Source organism: Triturus cristatus, chromosome 2_2, assembly GCF_964204655.1.
Source record: "Triturus cristatus chromosome 2_2, aTriCri1.1, whole genome shotgun sequence".
In the NCBI taxonomy this organism is placed as follows: Eukaryota; Metazoa; Chordata; class Amphibia; order Caudata; family Salamandridae; genus Triturus; species Triturus cristatus.
In genome coordinates, this window is record NC_140582.1 from 307,105,948 (window position 1) to 307,133,425 (window position 27,478).

General features: G+C 44.0%; 1 protein-coding gene across 5 annotated transcripts in view; it reads right to left on the minus strand.

The window, feature by feature from the left end:
• SVEP1 (sushi, von Willebrand factor type A, EGF and pentraxin domain containing 1) overlaps positions 1-27,478 on the minus strand; it is a 1,063,460-nt gene that overhangs the window by 80,514 nt on the left and 955,468 nt on the right. For all 5 annotated transcript variants that reach the window (XM_085641350.1, XM_085641349.1, XM_085641348.1 and 2 more), the window contains 3 exons: positions 20,427-20,582; positions 3,737-3,800; positions 1,696-1,869 (listed from right to left, as the gene is read on the minus strand). In XM_085641350.1, coding sequence (XP_085497476.1) covers positions 1,696-1,869; positions 3,737-3,800; positions 20,427-20,582 — 394 coding nt within the window. The remainder of the gene's footprint in view (positions 1-1,695; positions 1,870-3,736; positions 3,801-20,426; positions 20,583-27,478) is intronic.

Sequence of the window (27,478 nt, forward strand, 5' to 3'; positions counted from 1 at the left end):
GTAGTCGCTCGTCACCAGAGAAGAAGCCGCTCCAAAGGTGATAGTGTAGAATAATTTATTAGATTAGGAACAGGTAGTAAAGTATAACAGGACACCACAATGTGATCTCCTAACTACTATCTCCCAGCACACCCTCTACATTACCGCTTAGAACTCTCCCTTTAAACATTCCTGTATTAAAGCAACATAAACTAGATAAAGAATATAGCAAAAAGGTTACTAGATGCTACTGGCCAAAAGAAAGTAACTTTCAAACTCACTATTTCTGAAATAGTTGGACAAAATTTGACTTTAGTATTAAATCGGATTTTGTTTAACAATGAAAATGAGCGTTTAATGTTTTTTTGTAGATAGCGCCAATCTGAACTTCGCTGTATTAAGTGTAATAAAATAACCCAGTGTTTTCTATGGCACAGACAACCTTAGGATATGTAAAAAAAATATGTCCTACTCTTAAATACTATGCACCCTAGGCTGGTAAGGCCTAATTTGGGAGTCACTTACTATACTACCTTTTTAAACGAAGGTTTAGGCCTGGCAAAAGGGTAATTTTGAGAGGTCAAAATGGCAATTTAAAAACTGCTCAACTAGGCTGCTGTGTCAGGCCTAACATTATGATTTGCGTGCTCACTTGAGAGGTGGCACAATAAGTACTGAAATGCACCAGTGCCATTTAACTTACAAGCCCTGGACTCACATGATACCAAATACTAGAAACATATATGTAAGTTAAGTATGCAAATTAGAAATGTTGACAAATTTGACAATGTTTCTAGGGCTCAGGGCACCTAAGCTGGGGTCTGGTTAGCAGGGTCCCAGTGAACAGAGTCTAAAAAGCAGCAGCATCCATCTAAAAATAAATAGAGGTGATCATGCAAAAAGGGGCATTTTCTCATGCGTCATCACTAACTCTCTGCCTGACCTACAAGTGAACAGCGGGCACAGTACCCTTTCCTCCGCAGTAAAATTCCCCTTTACACAGAACCCGCTGATCCGCCAACCTAATCATTCTTGCCGCAGTCCTAATCAAATATCAATTTACACTCAGAGAGACATACACTTTCTGTTCATGCACACAGACTCTGTGAAAGTGTCAATTTGAGACCGAAGTGTTCCTTACACTCCTCACATTCATAAAAGGCCCTGCAGATTCCCCTTCAGGGGCATATAGATCCAACAAAGTTTTCCACATCTAATAGATGTGGTGAAACTTACAAAGTAACAAGCAAGCATGCTTATCTGACAAGGCAGTCACATGTATACACATAGTGTGACGTACGATCAGTCTCTACTAAGCAGAAACAGTGACACATCAAGCAGGCACATGATGTCAAGCAAACATAATTTTAGAAGCAAACATGATGTTTCAATCAACTGCAGTGCACCAAGCAGGTGTGAAGAAATAAGCAATCATGTTGTAACACGCAGGAAAGACAAAATAACCAATCAATATTTGTCCAGTTAGGTTCCCAGTGTGCAAAATAGATAATAAAAGAGGCAGGCACATAGGTATAGCTTTGCATGGCCTCAACTGTGCAATGTGACACAGTTCAATAACAATTTATTTTGAGAACATTACATTTAAGTTAGGAGAGTTGCTGCTATAGATACCTGACAGAGTTATCTTAAGCTGGATAATTTAACACAAACACTACCCCTGAAGTTTGGAAACTGTGGTGAGCCTCATTTACTTACTCACACACGTAGGTGCTGCGGGGGTCCATTGTTTGTTGACATGGCAGATTCTTCGGCTTGGTCCTACAAGTTCATAACCCTGGTTGCAGCTGTATAAAAGCTCATCTCCCAGCATGAAACCTTTTCTTTGAATTGAGCCATGTTCCAGCAACTCTGGGACTCCGCAGGACATTCCTAGTCACAAAAAAGCATGTGCATGTTACAGGTTTACTGTGATACTGAATAAGCTGGACACATTCAAGTAACAAAGCAAGTAATCTCATACTACTCAAACTGTCCTGGGCTGCAACCTGCAACTCATTGCCTTTTTTGAAATCCGAAAGTCGTAAAGTTAGGATTTTGTCTCAGTTTAGTAGTAGTAAAGTTAGGAATCCTAACTTTACTACTACTAAATGCCTTTTGTGAATACCGAAAGTCGTAAAGTTAGGATTTTGTCTCAGATTTCTTTTGTGAATAGAGCCCACAGATTTCACAGATACAAAGGTGTTTTCAGAAAAATCCTATAGGACCATTAACTCATTTTATTGGGAACATAACCCATGAGCGCTTTCAAATCCCCTTCGTATTGTATTGCCTTTTTGTTGACTTTATATAGCACCTCATTGCCCTCAAGAGAAATTGAAGCACATTATTGAACGTGATTTGGAGTGATCGCGTAGGAGTGAAGGATACAATGCATGACTTTTAAATTATTTTTATTAATGAATGCATTTTGTCTGGTAAAAAACGTATGGGTTATGTGTGACTTATGTGAGTGCATTTATGTCTGAACTGTAATGAAGCCACGCAAGAGATAGATAGGCTTGTGGTACTGCCACCATCCTTATGTGAGAACTCTATCTCCAATGAAGATCTGTCACCAACAAAGATTAAGGGGCATATTAGCAAGTAAGGGCGATAATTATCGCCCGTGCCAAGTATTGGGAGTTTTGTAATCACCTCCTTTCCCTGATTATTTTTGGCTTCTTACCGACATGTTATCAACACGTCTGTGAGAGGCGATTGTGTCAGGGAAAGGGCGCGATAACTCCCGCTAAGAGGCGATAGGTTATCAGGCGATACCTTGCAATCGGCGCACAGACATCAAAGAGATACTTGGCACGGGCCATAATTATCACCCTTACTTGCTAATATGCCCCTACCTCTTTGATGTCTGTGGGTCTTCTGATGGGGATCTGGCTTTAGTCAGGTTTTTAGAAGGTTTGTAAAAACCTGCATACATCGGGGGTTACCACGAATTATTGTATCGCGGGTCATCTTTGATAATACAGCAAAGTGCTGTAAGCGATTTTTACTGTGAAATTTAGGTAAGTAACGCCTACCTTGCATGTCATTAGCGATACATATCGCTGGCATGCAAGGCGATGAAAAAAACGGCAGCTAACACTGGAAAGCTTGCGCTAACGCATGTTAGCGCAGGCTTGCTAATAGGGCGATAAAATTATCGCCGCTTTATCGGCAAAAAGTGCCGCTAATGGGGTGATAATGCCCTTGATAATATGCCCCTAAAATGTTTAAAAGGAGGATATCCTGTGACAGTAACATTGGCCCTACATGAAATCACGTCCATGTGTGATCTCAGCCACCAATCCAGCATAAGAGGCACCAAGAAAAAGCTGAAGTCAATGCATACAAAAAACACAGAGCAGGAAACCTTACTTCTCAAGTGTAGGAAACAGGATGGCGGGAGATATCGGGGAGTATTTACATTGCAGCCAAGAGAAAAAAAAACTACAATTGTTTAAAAAAAAATGCTTATATTTAGGAACACAATGATATTCCTGTTAGAACAGGGAGGAGGGGCAATAAAGAGGTGTTATACTCAAGAACTGTAACATTATATGCAACATTTGGTGACAATGCCATCTCATTTCCTATAAACTTTAAAGTAATTAATGCACAACACACAATTGCATACCAGTGATATACTTGACTAATACTCCTGGAATGACATTCTATGATTAGTAAACACAATTGTAATTTTTAAAACAGACCGTGGTACAATAAAACGAGACAATTTCTATGTATTTTTGGCACTTACTTTGACATTCCGGTTCCTTTCCACTCCATGTCATGTTAGCTTGACATATACGTTCAGCCTCTCCCTAAGAAATAGCATAGAAAGTTAGAGGTTAGGAAACAATATAGAGTACACCATTGAAATACTTACCAAGTATATTATGAGCCAACATTTAGGTCGTAAACATGTATTTCTGAAAACTAGAGGACCAAAGTGCCTTCATCTACTTCCAACTTTTCCTTGTCTGTTGTCGATCCATCAATAACTTAAGGAATAATAAACATTAATCCCCCTATCTGTTGTGTTTTTACAAAACGCTCCAGCTTTTCATTGGCTGCTCCAGAGGATGTAGATCCAGATTGAACTTCATACTGAAAGGCAGAGGTGTAATTGATATATTTCCTTATAACTTTGGTTTATGCCTTGCTGTGTGCAACAAATCTGCATCTTATTTTGTGGTGCTGTGCTCTGAAATGCTTCATTCAGTCCCCTTCAGTCATTTTCATTTCACTTTTGTGCTTAAATATGAGTGTACCATAGGAACCATTTCAGTGTCTAACTTCATTGAGTCAAAGGCTTTTCATGTAAACATAGAGAGGGAGGAGCATGATAGGAAAGGACCTTTTTGTGTATGATCACCCCATAAATATTTGGACTGATGCTGCTAGTTTTTAGGTCTCTCCTAGCGTTGCAGCGCGAATGTGCTGCTATCGCTTTGCGAGGCATGCAGTATACACTATAGTGTGGAAGCTCCGCCCACTCTCCGGCCATTAGCTTAGGTTCTAAATGCTGCCTTCCGATTGGTTTTAAGCTTGTTAGTCCCTCCCCATAACAGCCATGTCAGTCATTTGTGTCCTTCCACGGCTACTGGCCCTTTCACATCACGGACACTTTCTTCTTCTTAGGTCTCGCCTAGCGTTGCAGCGCGAATGCACTGCCATCGCTTTGTGATGCATGCAGTATACACTATAGTGTGGAAGCTTTGTGGAAGCTCCGCCCACTCTTCGGCCCATCTTCTTAATTGGCTTAGGTTCTAAATGATGCCTTCTGATTGGTTTTAAGCTTGTTAGTCCCTCCCCATAACAGCCATGTAAGTCATTCGTGTCCTTCCACGGCTCCTGGCCCCTTCACAGCACAGACAACTTTCTTCCTGTGCCCCCCCTCCTGCAGTACGATGTCTTCTTGCTGCCACCCCCCCTCGTGCCTCGTCACCCGCACGCATTGCTATTTGCAATGCAATAGGTCTCGCGTAAATGCGAGTCCTATTGCATTGCCAATGCTTGTTGGTATTACTCTAATCTGTTTTACGCAGTGCTTTAGGGTCACAACATTATATAACCTACCCTGTAGATGAGACAATATTCGTGGTTCAGCAATTAGACAAAAGAAAATGTATGCTTTTCCGGCTTTCCCTTATTCGCCGCTCCAATGTCAGTGCCGACAGAGCCCACAAGAGGGCAGCAGAGCTCCAAACAAAATGAGTTTGCAGCAATTTATTTTCAAGACAATCGAACTGTCCATCTCGGAACCATCATTTAAATGTACGCTTCAGAATATGAAAATTCTCTATTTCCATACATGTGGGCTAAGTAAAATTCAGCAATCCAACACACTTAAGAACTGATTTCAGACATTTTCAATTATGCGCCCCAGGGAGTATTGTCCTCTTGTTCCGATCATGATATTGCTTCAAGAGGAAGGGTTTATCCATTCGTCAAAAAGAGCGGCTTAAGTGTTTTTTACACTGGAAAATAAACATCCGGGATTTAATAAAAAATAATCCGAGATTTAAGTACTCGAACATTCCTTGCTGAGTACAAACGTGTCCCCTACCTCTCCTGGTCCGACCAGTCTCCTGTATGTGACAATCTCTTGGGGCTCCCAGACATTTCCCAGGTCACAGCGCGGGCAAGAAGATGTACGCTGCAGGAGGAGAGGCTCTGCTGCAGGGTGAACCGAGCACAGCTTGTTCTAAAACCCACGGCATAGCAAATATGCAGTAAGAATGTTTTAAAAATGACTTAAAAGGTTTCTCTTTGCTACAGAATACATGCAGTTCTCTTAGTTTGTTGACTCGTTGAAGTAAGTGAATTGTGTAGCTGTGGTGCGCCAGACCCGTGGACTGCTCACTTCACTGGTGTTACATTTTGAAATAATACAGCCTGCTGTGACCGCTGTGTGTATCTCAAAGCATCTCCTGAGGTTTGCCCAGCACCATGCTGTCATGACACTGCTAACTGCGCCAACCGGAGTCCGCGAGTCAGCTGACTGTCATTAATGTACGCTATAGGCTCTGAGGCAGCTGGGCTCTGTGTTAGGGCCTCTCACACCCTGTTAGGTGGTTCGGCAGTATAAACGCAAGTCCTTGCTCTTTTTAGTGTTAATTCTTAGCGGAGCCAAGTGACCTGCTTTCTATTTGTCCGCTTTTTTTTTTCCTAGTGGTGACATCTGAGGCTTATATCAGTAGTTACTTCACAAGTCTTACTTTCCTGCTTACAGCATTCGCTTATGAATAAGGTGGCCCCTGCAGTGACAGTTTTACCGACTTAGTTCACCCCACTCCAAGTGAAAAACCTTTTCCCATCACATTAATTTTTTGCATGGCCTCGTCTTGGACAACAAACACCACCTGGTAAAAGTGATTTGTTTTATTCTCCTTGTTTTACCATGCTCCTTTTCTTTTCTTTTTGTCTAATTGGCATTGCTTCTGCCTTTTTATTCTTATTAGTCAATACATTATGCAAACCAAAATTCACAAGTTTCTTATATGATCAGCATTGTATAAGAGAAACAATAAAGAAGCAATAGAATAAAACACATACTTCCTATCACTTTTATGAAATATTTAAGTAAACAAGACTCGGTGTCAAAAACAGAAGTATGGGCATGGTCTTCAATGCTATGTCATGTGAAGTGATGCTCGCCCTCTTTCATATCTGCCATGGTTTCAGATTGCTATGTATGATATTTTGATAACGTCGTTGTAATTATGACTCAGCCACCTCATGAATTTGCATCAGTTTTAAGATCTTAGAGTTTCATGTTGCTCAAATGGGTCACATTTCTGATATTTATGGTTCCCTCATCTTTTATTGGTTGATTTTGCTGGCGAGAAAAGTGTCACACGTAGTGGTTCTAATGGCACTCATAATTACACAGAAATTATGAAAATGTCACACACAGCAATCTAAAACCTTGGCAGCTATGCTCTTGGGTAATTTCCGCGTTTCCTGACTGGTGCTTCAGCTGCTCGTGTTTCTCCCACTGGAACACCGGAGCAGTAAACCCCGAATCCTGCAGCGCACAAGGAACTTCACTTCCATTACAAGCGGAGCAAGTTGGTCAGAGCACGAGCCCGAAGCACTTCCACACGCGGGGTGCAGGAGCCTGCGAGTGGAATGTGACTAGGAAAGCACTGCGCCCTAGTGGGATGAGTGCTGTGTGCATCGTCGAAGGAAAAGTATTTTTCAGATGCATCACTGCTTCATTTGTCAAATAATGAGTACTAGTGCCCAAAGCTCTGCTTGGAAGCCCTATTAAATATATGTTGGCGGGCCGAATACCAGGGCTCTCTAGAATTGAAACCACCCCAGGCCTCTTTAATCCAGTACCTGACACCCTTGACTCGTTTATTCCTCTTGCTGGTTCCTGCTGTCTCCCTTTGTGACGGTACTTATGTCTTTCTCATCCTCCTTCTTTCCCCTTTGTGTGTTTAGGTCAAGCATTCGGGACCTCTTGTATATACTTTAGTATATACTTATTATATACTTATATGTGTATGTATTATGTGGGCTCTAGAGATCAGCCCTAGGACTTGTCTGGTTCCGCTTAAGGACTTTTTTTTCTGTTCAACTGACTCTATTTGTCTTGATAGAAAACGACCAGCAGAGGTCAGTAAAATACCAGAATCACTTTAGCATGCTCTAGATTCCGGTCCATAGAAATTGTCTTCCATGAGCACTCGTAGACAAAAATATTTTTTTCAAATCTTGTATTTTCAGTGTTATGACCACCGATTGCCTGATTTTATAATAAAAACAGAGCTTTGGACTATACCATTTCCCGCTGACAGGCAATATTTCTCTCCATGTGTTCCCATACCTGGCGTGTCACGCAGTTCGGTGCTTACTCTCCCTCCATTTTAAAGAACAGTAGATGTTCAGCACCCAGGCTAATGTGCTGCATAGCTAAATACATATAGGTTCCCAAAGGCGAGACCCATTGCATTGCAAATGCTTGTTTGACTACATGTGCTTTGACCCCAAAAGTATGTTTAAAATGGGATAATACCCAATTGGCTCATTTAACTTACTAATAAGACCCTAGCACATGATACAAGAGGTATTAATGCCTAGTAAGTTAAATGTTACTAGTGAACTGCAGCACTTAATTGTGCCACCACAACAGTGGCAAGATGAAAACATGACTCAAAACCTGCCTCTGCAACCTAGTCGTGCAGATTTAAACCTGCCAACTTGATTTGGCAAAACAACCCATTTTCTCAGTAAAACTTTCCTTCTTAAAATTACTAAGCCACACCTAGGAATGGACTGGGTAGCCCACCAGTTTGGGTGATTAGTATTAAAAAGAAGGGCATGTTTCTTTTGTATTTAACATCACCTGACATTGAAAACACAAAATGTCCCTTTTCACTGTAGCAAGGCTGGTGAGCACAATGGCTAAAACAGAGTTACACTAGTGACAGCGTATAGTGCTATTACTCCAAGGTATCATATTAACTGCTATGTTAAACAGATCCATTTGTGCCAGGGCAGAAGAAGTGACTCAAAGGGCTAGGTGGATAGCCCCCTATTCAGCACCTGGAACACAAAAGTTGAAGGAAGACTGAACTTGTGCGAGCCCAGCTCTCCAAGATCACTACCTTGCTGCTGGACACAGAAGTGCCTGCTGGAAGACCAATTCCTGACCTGCCTGAGGTGTCCAAGGTCAGCGGGACCCTTGGCCAACATTAAAGTAGACACTGGCCCTCCTGCAAGAAAGAGAATCTCAGCCATGGACAACCGCTCAAAAATGCTATAACCAGAGATCAGTCGACCAGTTGCAACTGGACGTGCATTAAACTTCGCTGGGTCTTCGTGAAAGATCAATTCCAGAGCCCAGAGATGACCCCTGAAGTTCGGGGACCCCAGAGTGGCTCCTGGAACATTCAAATGCATTTCTTTAGCATCCTGTATCACCAGTATCAGGAACACTTATTTACGGAAACTGCATTTCTGGTGAAATTTTCAATGAGGACCCTGTAACTGTCTTCCTGGACCTAACTGGGCCATATGGCTGGCTTCTTACCCACTGCGGCCAGTCCAAGAGAGGACAAGTAGTCATGCTAACCTGTCATCTCAGGAACCACGACACCAATTACAGAGATTCATTGGAACTTAAAAGAAATGGACTCACCTTTTAAAAATGTCTATCTGCAGTTCCCCTTGATAGACGTTTGTCATTTTGGTATCTCATTTAAGATAAAAAATGCAGTCTATTTTTCTAAATTGGTGTTCAATTTTTATTGTGCTGTGTTTCTTAGTTATCTGTTGTTTTGGTACTTCCAAATGTTTTACACATTTTTTTTGATTAAGCTTGACTGCTCTGTGCTACAGCTACACATGACCGAGCTAAAGGTTTTGGTAAAGAACTAATAGAGATTGTGACATTATTATATGGTTTGGTCTCACAACCACGACATAAAATAATCCACTTTCCAACGAGCAAAACGTGTGAACTCACATAATCAGCACTATTGTAACTTGTGAACTCACCCAGCCAGCATTATTGTCCTAAAAAAAAATTAAGGAAAATTGAGTGAATTTCACTCTTTGTATGTTACCTTCATTTATCTCCATGAATGAGTTATACATGTTTGCTAATTCTCATACATTATTTGAATTAAATGCCTGGCTGGAATTTTTTCAAATATATGAATGCGATTCATAGAACTAAAGCAAATCTTACCACAGGACCTGAGACTGGAACATGCTCATAGGGAAGTGCAAATTGGCCAATCTTATTTTTTCCTGTATGTATAAGACATTTTGTTCGCAATGGGGGAATGATTCTGCTGTTCAATAGCCCACCTTAGTTTCAGCATTTAGGCATGCTTATATAGAGCAAAACTGCTGTGAAACAATGAAGCACTGTACAGAATGGGGCAAGCATAAGGTACATTAGAGCTTTACAATGTATCTGAGAAAAGTAGGGTTTCTAGCAAGTGAGGTGATAATGTTAGAGAGCAGATGTGTCTTCAGTCTCTTTCTGAATTACGGGATGACAGCAACCTTTTCTGTGCTGGTGGGTTTGTTGTACCTGATTTAGTGTGAGAAGGTTTGCATTCTTGTCTTATCTTTCTTGCATTTCTTTGTTCCCACTCAGGCACTATATTGACTTGTGGTGTAGCACTGTCCACCCTAGATGGCTAATTGCTCATCTAGCTACATAGAAGTTTGGTTTCTGCAGGCCTTGTAGGTGATGCAGATGAATATAACGTGAGCCAGTAGAGTTCCTTCACCATCCCAGTTATGTGGTTCAGTGTCTTCAGATCCTTTATGAGATGAGCTGCAGTGTGTTAGGTGCCTTTTAGGGGCGTATATGTAGAGTAAGGGATGGTGTTGGACAGAGTCTTGACTCCATCCAGGTGTATACCAATGCTTGCTTTGTGAGTTTCTGGTAGCAAGGGCTTCTCTTTTGTCACGAGAGAGAGCTGATTCCACTCGTTTTCTAAGCAACGGGTTTCTAGAAGAAGAAATCTGCGATCAGGTTTGAACCCATCGATTTTCTATGTGCTGCCAGCTGGGGGAGAAGCAGTTGAGGTTCATGCCTGCGAGCGAGGCTTGAATCAAAGCTATTTTGTCACTACCCGAGAAAAGGAGGAATTCTGTCTTTGTTGGGAGTGAGTAATAAGAAGGTGCTCGACACCCTGAAATAAATCGAATATGCTACTTACCAGTATGCATCTGTTCTTGGCATGTAGGGCTGCTGACATTCATATCTGTGCATAGATCGCCGCCTAGTGTTGGGTCCGGATGATTGCATATTGTTGTCCTGGAAGAGTCTTCGAAGTATCACAAGATAGGTGGCTCCTCCCCTGGACTACAGTGCGCATGGGCATCCCCTCCATCCTTAGATTGTTTTTCGCCATTGTGGCAGAAATGGAGTGTAATACAGTAAATGATGACCATGCTAACTAGTAATAACTGAATGCTGCAGCTGCCACAGGCGCCGGGGAGGAGAGTGGGCGATATGAATGTCAGCAGCCCTACATGCCAAGAACAGATGCATACTGGTAAGTAGCATATTCGGTTCGAGGCATGTGGGCCGCTGAATTCATATCTGTGCATAGATTATATAGCAGTCCCTCCATTTAGCGGCGGCTGTCCGTGCCAGCTGCAGCAGTCTGAAAAAGAGTTTTGAGAACAGCCTGTCGTACAGCTGCCTGCTGTCTTGAGTGTACATCTACACAGTAGTGTTTTGTAAATGTATGTATAGTGGACCATGTGGCTGCTCTACATATCTCCTGTAAAGGAATATTCCCTAGGAAAGCCATGGAGGCCCCTAACTTTTGTGTGGAGTGGGCTCTTGGAGGAATCGTTAGCGTGCGCTTAGCTTTTTGATAGCAAATTTGTATACACTTAACGATCCGCCTAGCTATTCCTGCTTTGGAGATGGGGTTGCCTTTGTGCTGTGGAGAAAAGGCAACAAACAGTTGTTTTGTCTTTCTGAGATTTTGTGTTCTGTCAATATAGTACATGAGAGCTCTCTTGACATCAAGTGTGTGGAGCATTCTCTCTGCTACATTCTCAGGATTAGGATAAAACACGGGTAGTTCTATGGATTGGTTCATATGGAACTGTAATATCACCTTGGGCATGAATGTAGGGTTGGTGCGTAGTACGACCCTGTTTGCATGAACCTGTATAAATGGCTCTTGAATGGTTAGTGCCTGGAGTTCACTAACTCTTCTCAATGAAGTAATGGCTACTAGGAAAGCCACTTTCCAGGTTAGAAATTGAATCTCACAGGAGTGTAGAGGTTCAAAAAGTGGTCCCATTAGTCTGGTGAGGACCACATTCAGGTTCCAGATTGGTGAAGGTGGGTGCGTAGGAGGGATCACTCGTTTGAGTCCCTCCAAGAAGGCTTTGATGGCAGGCACTCTGAACAGTGAGAGGTGCTGCCTGTTCTGAAGGTAAGCTGCCAGCGCGGTTAAATGTATACGGATGGAATTGTATGCTAGATTGCATCTGTATAAGTGTAACAGATAACAGATAATGTTCTGAGTTGATGCATCCAGCGGATTGATGTCATTATTTTTACAATAAATGACAAATCTTTTCCACTTAGCCGCATAGCAGGCTCTGGTTGTGGGTCGTCTTGCCTCTTTGATGATATTCATACATTCTGGAGGCAAGTTGAGGTAGCCAAATTCTAAGATCTCAGGAGCCAGATCCCTAGGCTTAGCTGTTGCGGATCTTGGTGCTGAATTGCGCCATGGCTCTGGGTTAAAAGCCTGGGCGTCAGCCGCAGTCTTTGATGCGGTACCACGGAGAGTTCTAGAAACGTGGTGTACCATGGCTGGCATGCCCACGTGGGAGCAACCAGGACGAGCGTCAGTGAGTGTTGCCTCAGTTTTCGTGCCACTAGCGGTATTAATGGTGCTGGGGAAAAGCGTACGCAAATCTGCCTGACCAGTTCATCCATATCGCATTGCCCTGCGACTGTGGATGCGGGAACCTGGCGACAAAGCTTTGGCATTTGGCGTTCTCCCTTGTGGCGAATAGGTCTATCTCTGGATGACCCCACTGCTGGAAGTACGGTTGGAGTACTGACGGATGTAGCTCCCACTCGTGCATTTGGTGGCTGTGTCTGCTGAGCAGATCCGCCATCTGGTTGTCCTTGCCCGGGAGGTGTTCCGCCATGAGGAATATGTTCCTCTGTATGGCCCACTTCCACATGCTCTGAGCCAGATGAGACAACTGTGGAGAGTGTGTTCCTCCCTGCTTCTGTATGTAGTACATGGCAGTCATGTTGTCCGTCCGGATCAACACTACTTTGTTGCACAAGTGTACTTTGAATGCCTTCATTGCCAGGAAGATTGCCATCAGTTCCAGAAGGTTGATGTGCATCTTCTTTTGCTGTGTTGTCCATAGTCCCTGCACTGTGTAATTGAGTACATGAGCTCCCCATCCCTGGAGAGACGCATCCGCTGTCAGTATTATTTGTGGAACAGGCTCTTGGAACGGTCGGCCCTTGCAAAGGTTTTGTGGATTCCACCAATGCAGAGAGTTGTATGCCCGACCGCTCACCAACAATAGGTCTTTCAACTGTCCTTGAGCCTGATTCCATTGACGTGCCAAGCACTCCTGAAGCGGGCGCATATGTAGTCTCGCGTGCTGGACTATGAAGATGCAGGAAGCCATCATGCCTATCAACTGCATAAACACTCGGGCCGGTAGTGAGTGTTGAGGTCTGAACTTTTTTATTAGCAACTGCATGCTGTGGATCCTCACGGAATTGGGTTGTGCCGTGGTCGCCAGAGTGTCTATGGTCGTGCCTAGGTACTGCCGTACGTGGGCGGGTTGAAGGTGGGACTTTGGATAATTTAGTGAGAATCCCAGGCTGTGAAGAAGGTGAATGGTGTGGGAGACGTGGCTGGCACACTGCTGGGCGGACTTTGCCTGGATAAGCCAGTCGTCCAGATAAGGATAGACGTGTATATGCTGTCTCCTTAAGTGTGCTGCCACTGTTGCTAGGCACTTGGTGAACACCCTTGGTGCCGTTGTTACTCCGAAAGGGAGGACCTTGAACTGGTAATGTTGATCTTGAAGAGTGAACCTGAGATATTTTCTGTGTGATGGGTGTATGGGTATATAGAAATACGCATCTTTTAGATCTAGGGTTGCGAGAAAGTCTCCCTGACTGAGCAACGGCAGCACCTGCTGCAGGGTGAGCATGTGAAAATGCTCTGACAGAATGTAACGGTTCAGAGGTCTGAGGTCCAGTATGGGTCTGAGAGACCCGTCCTTTTTGGGGATCAGAAAATAAAGTGAGTACACCCCTGATCCTTGGTCTTGTACAGGCACTAGTTCTATGGCTCCTTTGTGGAGCATACTGAGCACTTCCTGGTGCAATAAGTGCAAGTGCTCTGCGGACATAGGACGGTGTCTTGGTGGTATGTTTGGTGGAGTGGATGTGAGCTCTAGACAATAACCGTACTGGACAATTTCTCTCACCCACCTGTCTGTGGTGATGGATTTCCAGACCGGCAGGAACTGTTGGAGTCTCCCCCCGACAGGTGTTATGTGGTCGGGGGGCAGTGACAAGGCGTCACTGTTTGGTGGTGGCGGAGGACCTGGAGCTGTTGTTTCCACGGCCTCTACCCTTGACGTTGTTGCCACGGTATCCACCTCTGTGATTTTTATTATAGTTGGTCTGCGTACCTTGTTTAGTGTACTGCGACTGCTGTGAGTTCTGGCCTCTAGATGGTCCCCTGTTGGAAGAGCGACGAAAGGACCCACTCCTAAACTGCTGTGATTGCAGAGCCCCCATAGACTTTGCAGTCTCTGTATCTTTTTTGATTTTCTCTAGGGTGGTGTCAACCTCTGGGCCAAAGAGGGAGTGAGGGTTGACAGGTTGATTGAGTATAGTTGTTTGTATCTCTGGTTTGAATCCGGAAATTCTTAACCAAGCATGTCGTCGTAACATGACGCTGGTGTTAATAGCCCTAGCTGCAGTGTCAGCTGCGTCAAGAGCGCCCTTATTGGAAGTGTTGCTTATGAGCTTTCCTTCTCTAATCAGTGACTCTGCTCCTTCCTTATATTGATCTGGGAGGTGCTGTAGCAGTGTCTCTAGGGTATCGTAATGCGCCCTGTCATACCTAGCAAGAAGTGCCTGAGTGTTGGCAATCCTCCAAATGTTAGCTGCCTGTGCAGCAACTCTCTTTCCTGATGTTTCCAAGACCTTAGACTCCTTGTCAGGGGGAGGAGCATCACCCATTGTCTGTGAGTTGGCCCTCTTCCGAGCATTGGAAACCACCAACGAGTCCAAAGGCAGCTGGCCTCTTATGTAGGTAGGGTCCACAGGAGCTGGCCTATACTTTTTCTCAATCCTAGGGTTCAGTACTCTTGCCCTCGTGGGCTCCTTAAAAATGTCATTAGCCTCTTTTAGGACACCCTTGAGCATGGGCAGAGTTTTAACAGATCTTTCTGAGGTAGAGAAGGTATCCATCAGAAAATGATCCTCAATAGGATCAGTGTGGAGCTGTACATCATGGTTCTCAGCTGCTCTCTCAATTAATGCATTGAAGGCAGCAGCATCTTCAGTTGGAGATGTTTTCACCTCATATGCTTGTGTGTCTGGAGCAGTATGCGGGTCCCCCGCACCAATAGTGTCCACCCAAGGTTGGTTTTGGTCGTCAGGGTCAGTGGTCAATGGATAAGTGCTGTCATCAGCACCATAATCTGCTGCATCCACATCAGACTGTGTGGGTGAGAATGATTGAGGCTCCTGTCTATAATCTTGAACATGTTCCAGAAGAACTGGTGACGTGGTTTTCCGTTTCTTTAATGGAATTCTGTATGGTTCCATAGGTTTCTCTGGCACTATCTTTCTTTTATGTAGTGAAAGTTTACCAGTCCCTGAAGAGATAAACTGCCTCAGCTCCTCATCTTATTGAGGTACTTCAGCAGTCGTTTGTCCCATTGACACCCCTTTTGGCGCTTCGACAGCGTTCTTCGGGTCGACACCTTTCGTCGGTGCGGGACCCTTCTGTGCGTCGAACATCTTTGGTCGCACCGCCGGTGGTAATCCGAACTTGATGTGCATCGACACGGTCTGAACCGTGCAGGCCGTGTTCGGCTGCGGGGCTGTTGTCGCGGTGAGCAGCGAAGCCCGGTCTTGGATGTGTAATAACGACTCCGACACCGACTTCTTTACGAAGGGGGACGGTGTCGTGGACTTGACATGGTCCTTCGAGACCGGCCTTGGTGTGGCTTCGAGCCCCGTACCAGACATTTGTTTCTCGGCACGAGGATTGGAAGGGCATGGCTCTTGAGGGTTGCCCTTTTTTCCCGTATCGACGATCCTCGACGCTGATTTTTTCGGGTCGACCACCTTGACCGAAGTCTTAGGTGCCGTCTTTTGTGTCTTCGGCTCCGACGGCTTCGAGGCCTTGTCGCCGCTGAGAGTCATTTTCTCTTTCGGTTTCGATTTCGGTGCCTGTGCCTTCAGTTTCGGTTTTCCTTGACCGGATGATGGCGCTTTCGAGACCGATGGCTCCGTAGGATAGTTCGAAGCCGGGCTTTGAAGCGGGGCTGTAGAACGAGAGGAAAGATCTCGGGTAAGGCCGTGTGGCGATCCCTCGACCTGAGCCTTATCGAGTGCCTCTTCGGGCCCTGCACCGACACGTGGGCCTAGCTCATCTTCCGAGCCATCTTCCTCGGCCCCAAGGGCCTCTTCGTCGTCTCCTACCTTATCGACGGCATAATCTTCCTCGACATCTACGATACGCTCGTCTTCGGCATCATAGTTGGATTCACGCTCCAAATCCGTATCCGATAGTCCCTCCAGAACTTCAAGGTCCACGACTTCTTCATCTTCGGTCCCGAAGATGTTGTCCGGGTTTGGCGCCGCTTTCTGCGCCTCGAGCCGAGCTGCTCGACGAATGCGAAGAGTTTTCTTCGATCGGAACCTGGAACACGCCATACAGGTGGCTTCGTCGTGTGTTGGAGAGAGGCATTTATTGCACACGGGGTGCACGTCGAAGCGAGCATACTTAGCGTTGCAAAGAGGGCAACGCTTAAAGGGGTAATTTGATGTTTCCATCGTCGATCTCGATCGGGCCTCTGGCGTCGAAGGGCAAACGGCTAACTTCGATGCTTTTCTAGAGAATCAACTGTAGAAAAATACTTGGCGCCGAACGAAAACAATACCGACGAGTTTAAAAGCCTTTCGGCTTGACAAAAATAAAGTTTTCCTAAATACTCAAAGAGCTAAGATTAGGACATCCGAACCCAATGGCAGAAAAAAACAATCTAAGGATGGAGGGGATGCCCATGCGCACTGTAGTCCAGGGGAGGAGCCACCTATCTCGTGATACTTCGAAGACTCTTCCAGGACAGCAATATGCAATCATCCGGACCCAACACTAGGCGGCGATCTATACACAGATATAAATTCAGCAGCCCACATGCCTCAAACTAGCAAGAGACAAGTTTTAAGTAGCAGAATGTAATCGACAGAGGAGATTTTAAAGTTAATTTTAGTACTGTAGATATATTGGCGGACTCTGTTGTTGGCATTGATGGTTGTGCTGCCTACTTATGCCTGCGTCTCAGCTATGTTATTGAAGTTTTGCATAAAACATGTACACACAAGGGGCTCTTGTGCAGGAGTTTTGGAGCCAAAATTAGCATTTGTATGGGAAAGTTTTAAATTGTTTTCTAAAGTCAACGTTTGAAAACGTAATTCTCAAAATCAGGGGGAAAGAATTTCAAACCCTAGGGGCCAGATATAAGAAGAAGCAGCCTCTTATGGTTGCTTTGTAGATCTGTGAAATTTTCCGCAGAGAGAGATTAGTGGAGCAAAGAGTTCTAGATGTTGTATAGTGGTGAAAATGGCAGCTGAAGAAATGCACTGTGGGTAATAGAGAGTATGATGTATTAGGCGCAAAGCTTTAAGCTGGTTTCTGCAAGGTACAGGCATACAGGGTAGATGGTGAGGCAGAGTAGTTGTTCTAAATTTCCTGCAGGTATAAAGCACTAACCTAGCAGCTTGGTTTCGCATACATTGAAGAGAGTGAAGGGGTTTTGGCAAGTCCTACATGTATTGAATTACAGTAGCCTAGCCTAGAGTGCATAAGGGCAATGACTGCTGTTAGATAACATCCCAAGGAAAGAAATTGAGCATGTTTATGAAGTTTAAGTAGCTAGACCTGCAAGCTCATACTGTACAGGTTACTTCAGGCTGACATGTTAAGGACTTCATTTAGTTTAATGCCCAGACATTATACTATGGATTGGCATGGTGGGGACCTGACCAGTCTGCTAGGTCAAAATAATGAACCCTTGGTACCACTAGTTTACAAGAAGACCTTAGTTTTAACTGTGTTTAAAAATAATGCATTCTTGTTCATCTATGAATTGATTTTGAACAAACAGTAGTGTAGGTCTTAAGCCATGATGTATGATAGCAGAACAAAGTATCAAATCAAATAGAAACGAGGTTGGACTAATATGTTAAAAAAATATATGGACAAGGATGCCACAGGTGAGAATGGAGTTTTTTAAAGTATATTTTGTAAAAAGGGTTTTTTGATAGCACCACCTGCCCTTCTGAGATCACCAGTGGCTGCTGTTATGGTAACATCAGTACCACATTCTGACCAAAATCCCAGTTGAACTTGATTGAGACTGTGTTTATTTTTCCAGGTGTACACAGAGCTGGAATGCTGCTTGTTGTTCCTGAACTCTACTTACTATTCTAAGAGTAGTTTGTTTGTTCTTTTGTTAATGATGGCGTCTTCAATAAAGGCCTCACTATTTGAAATCAGTCGGCAGAGGCCAGAGGTGTTGTTTAACAAAAGCAAGAGCACTAGTTATCACAGGTGTCAGGTGTTGAGAAGTCTTAATAGGGAGGAGGGTCTAACAGAGACCCATACTTACACTGTTGTATGTACTCTTGCACGCAAGAGGAAGAAAATGTCTCACAGACTAATAGGGGCAGTAGAGGGAATTTCTTTCATGCTAGATGTAAGTTCAGTTGTTATAGAGTTTTTGATACGTGCAATTTCTTCCTCAAAGAAGCTGGTTAGTTGCTCACACAACTCAAAGAATCTAAAGTATATGGGTCTGTTAGTTTGTTTATGATTTCAACTACCTCCGTCTGTTTTTATTTAAAGTAGTACAAGTATTTTATCATACAACCATTATAGAAATATAGCTGTATTTTATGTTTGAAATGCAAGTCTGGGTTATTGTTCTGATGCCATGCTCACCATGCGACACGTTGGGCACCATATATAGAAAACCACATTGTTTTCACTTTAGCTTTATTTTCCAGGATGTGGGTGCAACTTTGGACAGTATGGCTGACATCCATGAGCAAAATACATGATAAACTTCCTCTAAATGATCCTTTTCTGGGACGTCTGACGCTAATCTGAAAAAAAATAGGTTTCTAGAATAAGACGTAATTTCATAGGTTCTCTCTTCAAGACAGGATTGTGAGTCATCTTTATAGGAAGGACGAGAATTAACATAATTAGTGCATGGTCAGACCATATTACTGTACTGAATTTATTTCTCTGCACAAGCTCTGAAGGGGCAAAGAGTAAATTTAAGGTGTAGCCAGGGTATGTTCATGGCTCAGTTGAGCCATGTTATAGTCAGCCAAGTAATCAAGGAGATCCATAAATCTCTTGTTTCATTTAGGTATAAGATAAAAATGCTTAATATTATTTGGACATTATTGTTTATTATAAAATCTGTTGTTAAGTCCTCAAAATTTCACAATCAGGTTCGCTGACAAACACAAGAGATAGTGAGGCAGGAGCTTGTGTGAGGAGGAGTGAGATACTGATATTTTCAGCTCCGTTTATCCCCTTGCTCTGGGTGCTATAAAGCGATAGGGTCTTTTAAGCTATAATGGCTGCTTCACTGCAACCTTCAGGGCGTTCAGCAGGGGCGGCTCCTCCATGACATCAGAGGAGCGTCACCCCCATTTAAATGCCCCCCAAACCCAAGCGATGAAAAATAAATTTGTAATTCATTACCATTTTATGTTTCAGCATTTTAGCCTGAACCGAGTGTCAGGACTGGACAGGGCCTGCTAAGTGGTAGCAGGGAGGAAGTGGTGGGCAGAGGGCTGCCTGTGCACTGTTTAAAGTGTGCATGTCTCTTTGGCTGGCTGTCTTGTGACGGCCAGCCACAAATGTGCACTTGAAACCTCTCAACCCAGCTGTCTTAAGACAGCTGGGTTGAGAGCGAGTGCAGGTCTCCAGGGCATTAGAGAGTGCCGAGAGAGGCCCCTCTCCCCAATCACGGCACTGCTCTCATGCTGCTTAACAGCATGTGAGCAGCGCCAGGAGGGGTCAAGGAAGTTTGCTTGGGCCCGCTCTGCAGTTGACAAAAGAAGCGGTCTGAGGTCCGGAGCGAGGAGGACGTGTAAGGTAAGTGTTTTTTTTATTTATTATTATTTTCCATTTGACCACACCCCATCCCCGTAGATGCCAGCCGCCACTGGTGGTCAGCACATGCTAGCTGGCAGTTAGGGGTGATTTTTCCTATGTGTGGTGCATGGAATCATTACTTCAGCCAAGTTTCAGTCACATAAAGTATATAGAATTTGAGATCTGAAATTAGATCACAAATTTCAATAGGATGCTTTTGCAGTAAATATGCATTTTTTAGGCCTATATTTAAAAAATTGGCATTATTTTCTTTTAAGGTAGCAGAGGAATGATTAATGGCAGTACAGAAGTAATTCGGCAAATTTAGTTCACTTACTATGTGATGTAGAGGTAGTATGTCAGAATAGTTCAAGGTGTGGAGGAAGTTGCTTGAGCATTTATAGATGTTTATATTGGCAACTGTATTCTGATGTGAGGAGTAGGAAGTTTCTCCATAAAACCATTGTATAACTCCAAATGTAAATCTGCAGAATAATGTGCACTTAAACTTTAATTTCCTTGAATCAGAAGGGTACTCACCAGCAGCTCATAGCCAGTGTTACACTGATATAGAATGGTATCCTTGTAGAGGTATCGTGTGCCAAGCAATATTCCATTTCCTGGGTGTTTTGGTTTCTCACAAGAGACGGGTGTACAAAGAGCATCAGAAATTGGAGGAAGCCAGGTTCCATCAGCCTGTGTAATGAAAAAAAGAAACCTGAGATTTGAACACTATCAATTTTTCAGTAAAAGAACATGCCAATTCTTCAACAAGTAATAGCACAGAAAGATTGCAGTGGCAGGCACGACAAGTGGTCTTAAGGAGCCATGTCATGTAAGTGACACAAAGAGAAACTAAAAAGGGTTATAACAGGAGTGGCAAAATAACTAAATAATTATATAAATGTAAGCAATGACTGCAGTCAAATGTAAAAAGGAGAAAACGTGGTCTTGATTTTAGATGATTTAGGATCAGTTATCAAAACCGGAAATTCTGTGACATCAGTGAAAATTGCATGTACTAGAATGCTGTCATCAAAATTGAAAGTTTCTAGGTAAATAAAATCCATAAGCAAGACCACCTTCGGTTCTAAGAACCATTAGACATACTAGCATTGTTTTGAGGTATTGCATGTGCCTCTGTGCTCTAGACTAGATCTACCTTTTCAATAGATATTAAAATAATCATGGAAATTTAAACTACTACAACATAATATAAAATCTCCATAAGCAGTCCTGTAATCTTTAAATTAGTGTAATCTAGTATGTGTTGCAAAGAATCGTGCCTGTGAAAGCTTAAAATGTGTGTTTTAGCAAGGACCTGCTAAATATGAACTCACAGTGTGGAGAAAAGCAAACAATATTGGTGGAAAACACTTAAGAGACAAAACAGAGTTGAGGGTTGTGGTCCAGTCATCTGAGAAACTCATGTTGAAGTCCAGGGATAGATAGACCCAGATAATGATTCACAGTTTAGTAACAGGATTAAAGAAGGCAACACACACTGTGACATATGAAACTGAAACAGTCTGTAGTGCTAGATTACCACCACAAACTGTGGAACAAGGTTATGGTGGCTGCAGTGATAATATATTATCTCATCAGCTGACAAAACAGGAATTGTCCTGGAACTGTCATTCCAAATGAACACTTTGTTAGCTATGGTATAGAAGCAGGACGCTAGACTGGACAGTACACAAAATACAGAAGCACGAGGAATACTGAAATGTTTCAGAAATAGATTGAACTGTTATGTCTACCACAATGATAAGAAAGCAACATTGTAGCATGAGTATAAGGTTACTGTCAGTATACGCATATTTTAACATGCTAAATACTCTAGGAGCAATTAGGTATGATACATGGATATTGACAAACAAGGAACTCAAGCAATGATTATGAATGAGAAGCAGTTCAGGGCAAAGAATACTTCTAGACAGTAAAAAGTCATGCCTGGGTATTTCTGTTTGGAAATAAAAGTATAGGTTGTGATCCTGATAAGTAGATCATGGTTTGACGGTTGAATAAGCTTCAAAACTAAGAGTCTGTATCATAAGAAACAGGTTGTTTACCTGTAGCAATAGCCTTTGACTTGAATCTTATTTACAATCACATCCTGTGCCTTATTCCACCATCTAGAGGTTGGGTCCAGAAAACTGTTGAGCAAGTTACTTACCTTCGGTAATGCTCTTTCGGGTAGAGACTCTATCTAACCGCAGACGCCTCAACTTTTGAATGTTTCCCAGGGGTCAGACTAGATCCAGAAACTTTTTCAGCAGTGCCTCTGTGCACCAGTAGGTGGCGATGCGAGGCTCCATGCTGATGCCGTTTTGTCTGGAAATGACATGCTCAGCTGGTGTCAGATGCTTTTGAGGTTGGAGGTTGTCCACACTCATAAATGCAGAGCCCCAGAATTCAACTGACTTGGAGTGTGCAAATGTTGTGGTTGGACGGAAACAAACATGTCCTGTAGGAAGGAGCGATCCCTCTCGGTGAATCTGGATATCCTGATAGTAGTGGTTGGTGAACGCATGGAGGAATATCCATGTAACTGCCTCTCGGATGTACAAGGCAGGAATGCTGCATGACAACGCAGTGGTGACAGATCTTAATGCAGAGTACAATCCAGTGAGATGGTCCTTTGCTTCACAACCTTGCCCTTATTCGCTCTAGTGAACCCCAAAAAGAGCTGATCGTCCACTAGTACGATCAATGTACATGGTCTTTTGGAGTCCCAATGGATGTTGTCTATCCTCCTTCTTGCTGTGCCGATGCTATGGCGACTAGGAACACTGTTGTTAGGGTGAGAAGCCGCAAGGGGCAGCTGTGAAGCATCTCAAAGGGAGCGTATATCAAATATGTCAGGTTCCATTGTGGCATTACAAAAAGAGAGGGAGGAAACAGATGATGCATGCCTTTCAAAAAATGCATCACAAAAGGTGATTTAAATAATGAAGGCTGGTCCAGCAACCATACAAAGGTAGAAAGAGGCGAAAGGTACTGTTTTAACTGTGCCCAGAGCAAAGCCTTGTGGATAAGTGACAAAACAAACAACAAAAAGTAGATACCTTTGCCTGTAGGGGATCATTCTGCTATGTCCCGCACCAAACCACAAAGTTGTCCCAACAACAGGCGTATACTGTCTTTGCCAAGATATGCCTAGCTGCCACAATGACATCAACCACCTGTGGAGGAAGGTCGAAGGTGTTCAGCTGTCCCCGCTCAATCTCCAAGAATGAAAGTGGTGACTGCGGAGTCCCATGTGCAGAACCCTGCCACATTGCTGCAATAGCCGATCCTAACGGAGAGGCAGCATAATGAAAGACAGATGCTCATATCCAGGAGTTCTGGTTACCATACTCTCTGTGTAAAATCTAGTGCCACTAGTAAGACTTGGGCCTGGTCAGTCCTGAACTTCTTGAGAACTCGTGGCAGAAGAGGTATCAGCGGAAAGGCTTAATGGAGATCCTAGTCCCACCCTACGTGGAACGCATAGCCTAGCAAGACATGACTTGGGAAAGCCCACAGCACACAGAACTGGTAATATTGTACATTCTTAGAGGTGGTGAATAGAACAAGCCAAGATTCTCCTCATTGGCAGAAGAGACTTTGCTCCACCTCTGGGTGCAACTGCTACTCCTGATTCACTAGGCATTGATGACTGAGTTTGTCTGCCCTGGCATTCAAAGATCCTTCTAGGTGGTACATCACTAGGAAATTCCTTGATGGTCCAGCCATTTCCAGAGGCCAAGCACCTCCTGGCACAGGGTCCATGACCCCACCCCACCCTGTATGTTGCAATACCACATGATGGTGGTGTTGTCCATGAACATCTGCAGTAGCCTTCCTTTGATGGACGGAATGAAGAGGACAGGAGAGGATTTGGCCTAACGTCTAGAACAGTCAACCTTGGAGCTGGGGAACTGGGTTTGAGTCTCAGCAGGGGCACTCAACATCCTGTGATTCTGGGCAAATCACTTAATCTTCACGTGCCTAACAAAAATGAATGTGTACATCTATAATTAAATTTATAAAACTACCAAAAAAATGAAGAGTTTCAATGTCAAGCGGATGGCCCTCAGCTCCAGAAGGCTAATATAGAGTCGAGACTTCGCCGACGATGAGAGGCCGCTGATCTCCACCTCTCGCAGTTGGCCACCTGAACCCAGAATAGACACATTGGTCCCCACTGTCAGTTCTAGGTGAGAGGGATCTGCTTCTGAACTTTTGCTGTCTCTTCTGAAATTTGGACATGGCCGTGAAGGTTCCCTTGATGTTGTCCCCACTGACACTCCAGATCCCACGGCATAGTCCGCATATGCCATCTGGTGTGTTTGACCAGCAGGATGCAGGAGGCCATCAGTCCCAGCAGCCTCAGAGCCGACCTCACTGAAATTCTGGACAGAGGCTGAAAGATCGGGATTATAACCTGTATGTCCTGGACTCTCCTTTCTGGGAGTTCAAAATGACTGCCTGGGGTGAGCCTGCCATCACCAGCCAATCAATGAACTTTAGGGAAGACTGGGACCCCTACGTCTGAAGATGTGCTGCTACAACCACCATTACTTTTGTGAATAGCCAAGGGGCACTGGTGAGACCAAAAGTGAGCCCAGCAAAATGAAAATGCCCCACCATGAACTGCAGGTAGAACCAAAAGGCCTGCAGGACTGGTACATGGAATTAGACATCCTGATCCAATGCCACCATTCAATTTCATCGGTGAGTGCAGGCAATACACGGTCCAGGGTGAGCATCTTGCATTTGTCCTTCCAGAGGAAGGTGTTGAGAAAGTGCAGGTCTAAAATTGGACTGAGGCCTCTTCCTTTGTTGGCACCAGAAAGTAGCAAAAATAACAACCACAACCAGCTTCTGGCAGAGGCACTCTCTCAGTAGCCTCTTTGGGCAAGGGGGTTTGCACTTCCTGTCGTAAGATGGACAGATGGTCCTCCGTCAGTCATTTCAGGAAAGGCAGAAGGTGAGACGGAGTGACTATGAAGGGTAATTTGTATGCCTTCAGACAATTTGCAGGCTTGCCAAACTAGTAAGAAATGTTGGATTCTCCCTCCAGCCAGTTGGCTGTGTTCCACCAGGTCCAAGCTAAAGGGGTTTGAAAGGTGGGGCTGTGGGACAGACAAAAGAGTGATCGATAATTGCTGTGGCCTGGCCTCTAAACTGTTGGGGACTTTTCTGAGGTAGAATTTGCTGTTGGTATGGGGTACCTCTGCCAAAACCACAAAAGGAACAGTGAGGCACAAACAGCTGGCGAGGTGGGAGGGATAGCCTCAATAATTGCTCTGCACCCTGCTCTTTTTAAAGAGCACCAGAGTGAATTCTGTCTTGTCCCCAAAAAAGACGAGTCCCATCAAAGGGCATGTCCAAAAGGGAGGATTGGACATCACTTTAAAAGCCTGCTGAAAGCAGCCAGGAATAGTGAAGAGTAGCAACACTAGTGCAAGCTGCTTGTTTGATGGAGTCCATGGTGTCCAGCCCGCATCGGAATGTAAATCTTACAGTCTCCTAGCCATCCTGAACGACCTGGGTCAATTTATCCTGAAAGACCTTCCGGTACACCAAGGAGGGCTTGAGCAGCTGAATCCCAGACTGCGTGGGAATATTAACCCAGCAGTTAAATAGCATTAACGGACCAGAGGGCCAAACTGATATAGAAATATACCCTTTTTCCTAAGATCTCCACTCTCTTGGACTCCCTATTCGAAGGAGTAGACAGGAAAGCATTAGGGTTCATGTGACTAGTTGAAGCTTGCACACTGCTCTTAGGAGAGTGGTGCTAGGACAAAAATACAGCCACCTGTGGCAGGGCTGTGGTGTCTCGCAATTTGGCGGTTTATTGTGGGGCCAGAACAAGGTTTGGTCCAGGCCGCTAAGAGGGTCAGTCGGTGCCTCAATGAAAGGCAGCAGGGGCTCAGTGCTGAAGGCCTTCTGTTAGGACATTAGATTTGACCTTCAGGGTGGGGAGTTGGAGATGAAGAACTTCAGCTGCCCACCGGATGTCAAGACAAAGCAGGAACTTTCCTCAGTATCAGGACCAGGGGATGAGATGAGGCCGGAATCAGGGGAGGTGCAAAGGGCACTGGCAACCTGGAGATCATCATACTAGTTTTCCTCGTGGTAAGGTTAGTCAATTTTATCACCTGCATTGTATTCGTTATCGGAATCTGTCCCAAATAATTAATGTAAAGTGTGGGACCTGCCTTGCTGAGGAGGAAAACAAAGTGGGTCATACGTGGAAGACAGTATTTCAGAAGAAACTGAGCACAGCCACATGGAGTTTATAGCGGCACTGACTCGGAGTCAGAATACACAATGGCTACCTCATCTTCCAGAGTTGATGGAATCAGCATCAGTGTAGACGTCCAAGGAAACAGCTTGGTCATGAAGCCAGAGTCAGTATGGATGCCATAGAAGGCATGGTGATGGGTTCAAAGAGTCCATCTGGTGTTGATTGAGAACCCAACAGTGGTATCCCATGTGGAGGGCCCCTTGGCTCCCTTGGGCCCATATGCATGCTAGAAGGGGTCAAGAGTGGACTGAAGAGTCAAACCACAGTCGCAAGAAATTCTTCACTCTGCCTCCATGACCCAGAAGGCCCCAGAAACTTGGGTTGTGCTGAGACAATTCGCAGGATTTGCTGTGACTTCAACCGTTGGGAGCAAGAATGCGAGGCATGGAGGTTCCCTTGCACCTTCTCAAGAGTACAAGAGTGGTGGGAAGGAGCCAATACCTGCTTGGAATTTAATGCTTTTATTTTGAGCTCAATTATGAGTGACCCCAGGATTGCCCCTTTGCCTCTTTCTTTCTTGCAGAGTGCAGACTTGGATTTTGTTCAAAAGTCGTATCTATCAAGCATGTTTGGATGATTGCACTATCCACCTTGCTAACGTACCTTTTGATGATGGGAAGTTACTGTTTGCCATAAAAAATAGATTTTTCTCAGGGATTTCTTTTTATGTATGTAGTACATAATGGCCCTATTTTCATCAAGTGTGTGTAGAGCTTTTTTATGCCTGCTTCTTAGGTTATTGGAAAACACAAGTAAATATATACATTGGTTTACATGGAAATGAGACACTACCTTTAATATAAAATGTTGGTTAGTCCTCTTAACCACTGTGTGAATGTGAATCTTCAGAAAGGGCTCCGGAATTGTTAAAGCCTGTAGTTTATTAATACTTCATTACAAGACTATTGCACTTAGTAAGGCTAATGCTAGTGTGGGGTATTAAAGATTTTCTTTGTGCATTATTTCAATCAGTTATTCTCTGAGTAGTGCTAGAACAAGCTTAAGGCTTCACATGAATGCTGGTGCAGAGCTTGGTGGGCAAATTATTTTTTTCTCTTTCAGAAATCTTTTTATTACTGGTGTAGCAAATACAGTCTTTCCTGAATTTCCTCCTGTGTATGTAACTATGGCAGATATGTATACATGTAGAGGAGTTTGAGGGTTTGGAGTTTCTATATGTCATCATGTTGTTCCCTTCCCCCTCTTCATTTTATTCTTTAATATGCTTGTGGCACCCACTAGATCATCCCCTGCCACTTGTGCCGATAGGTTAGTGCGCCATTCCTTTGTT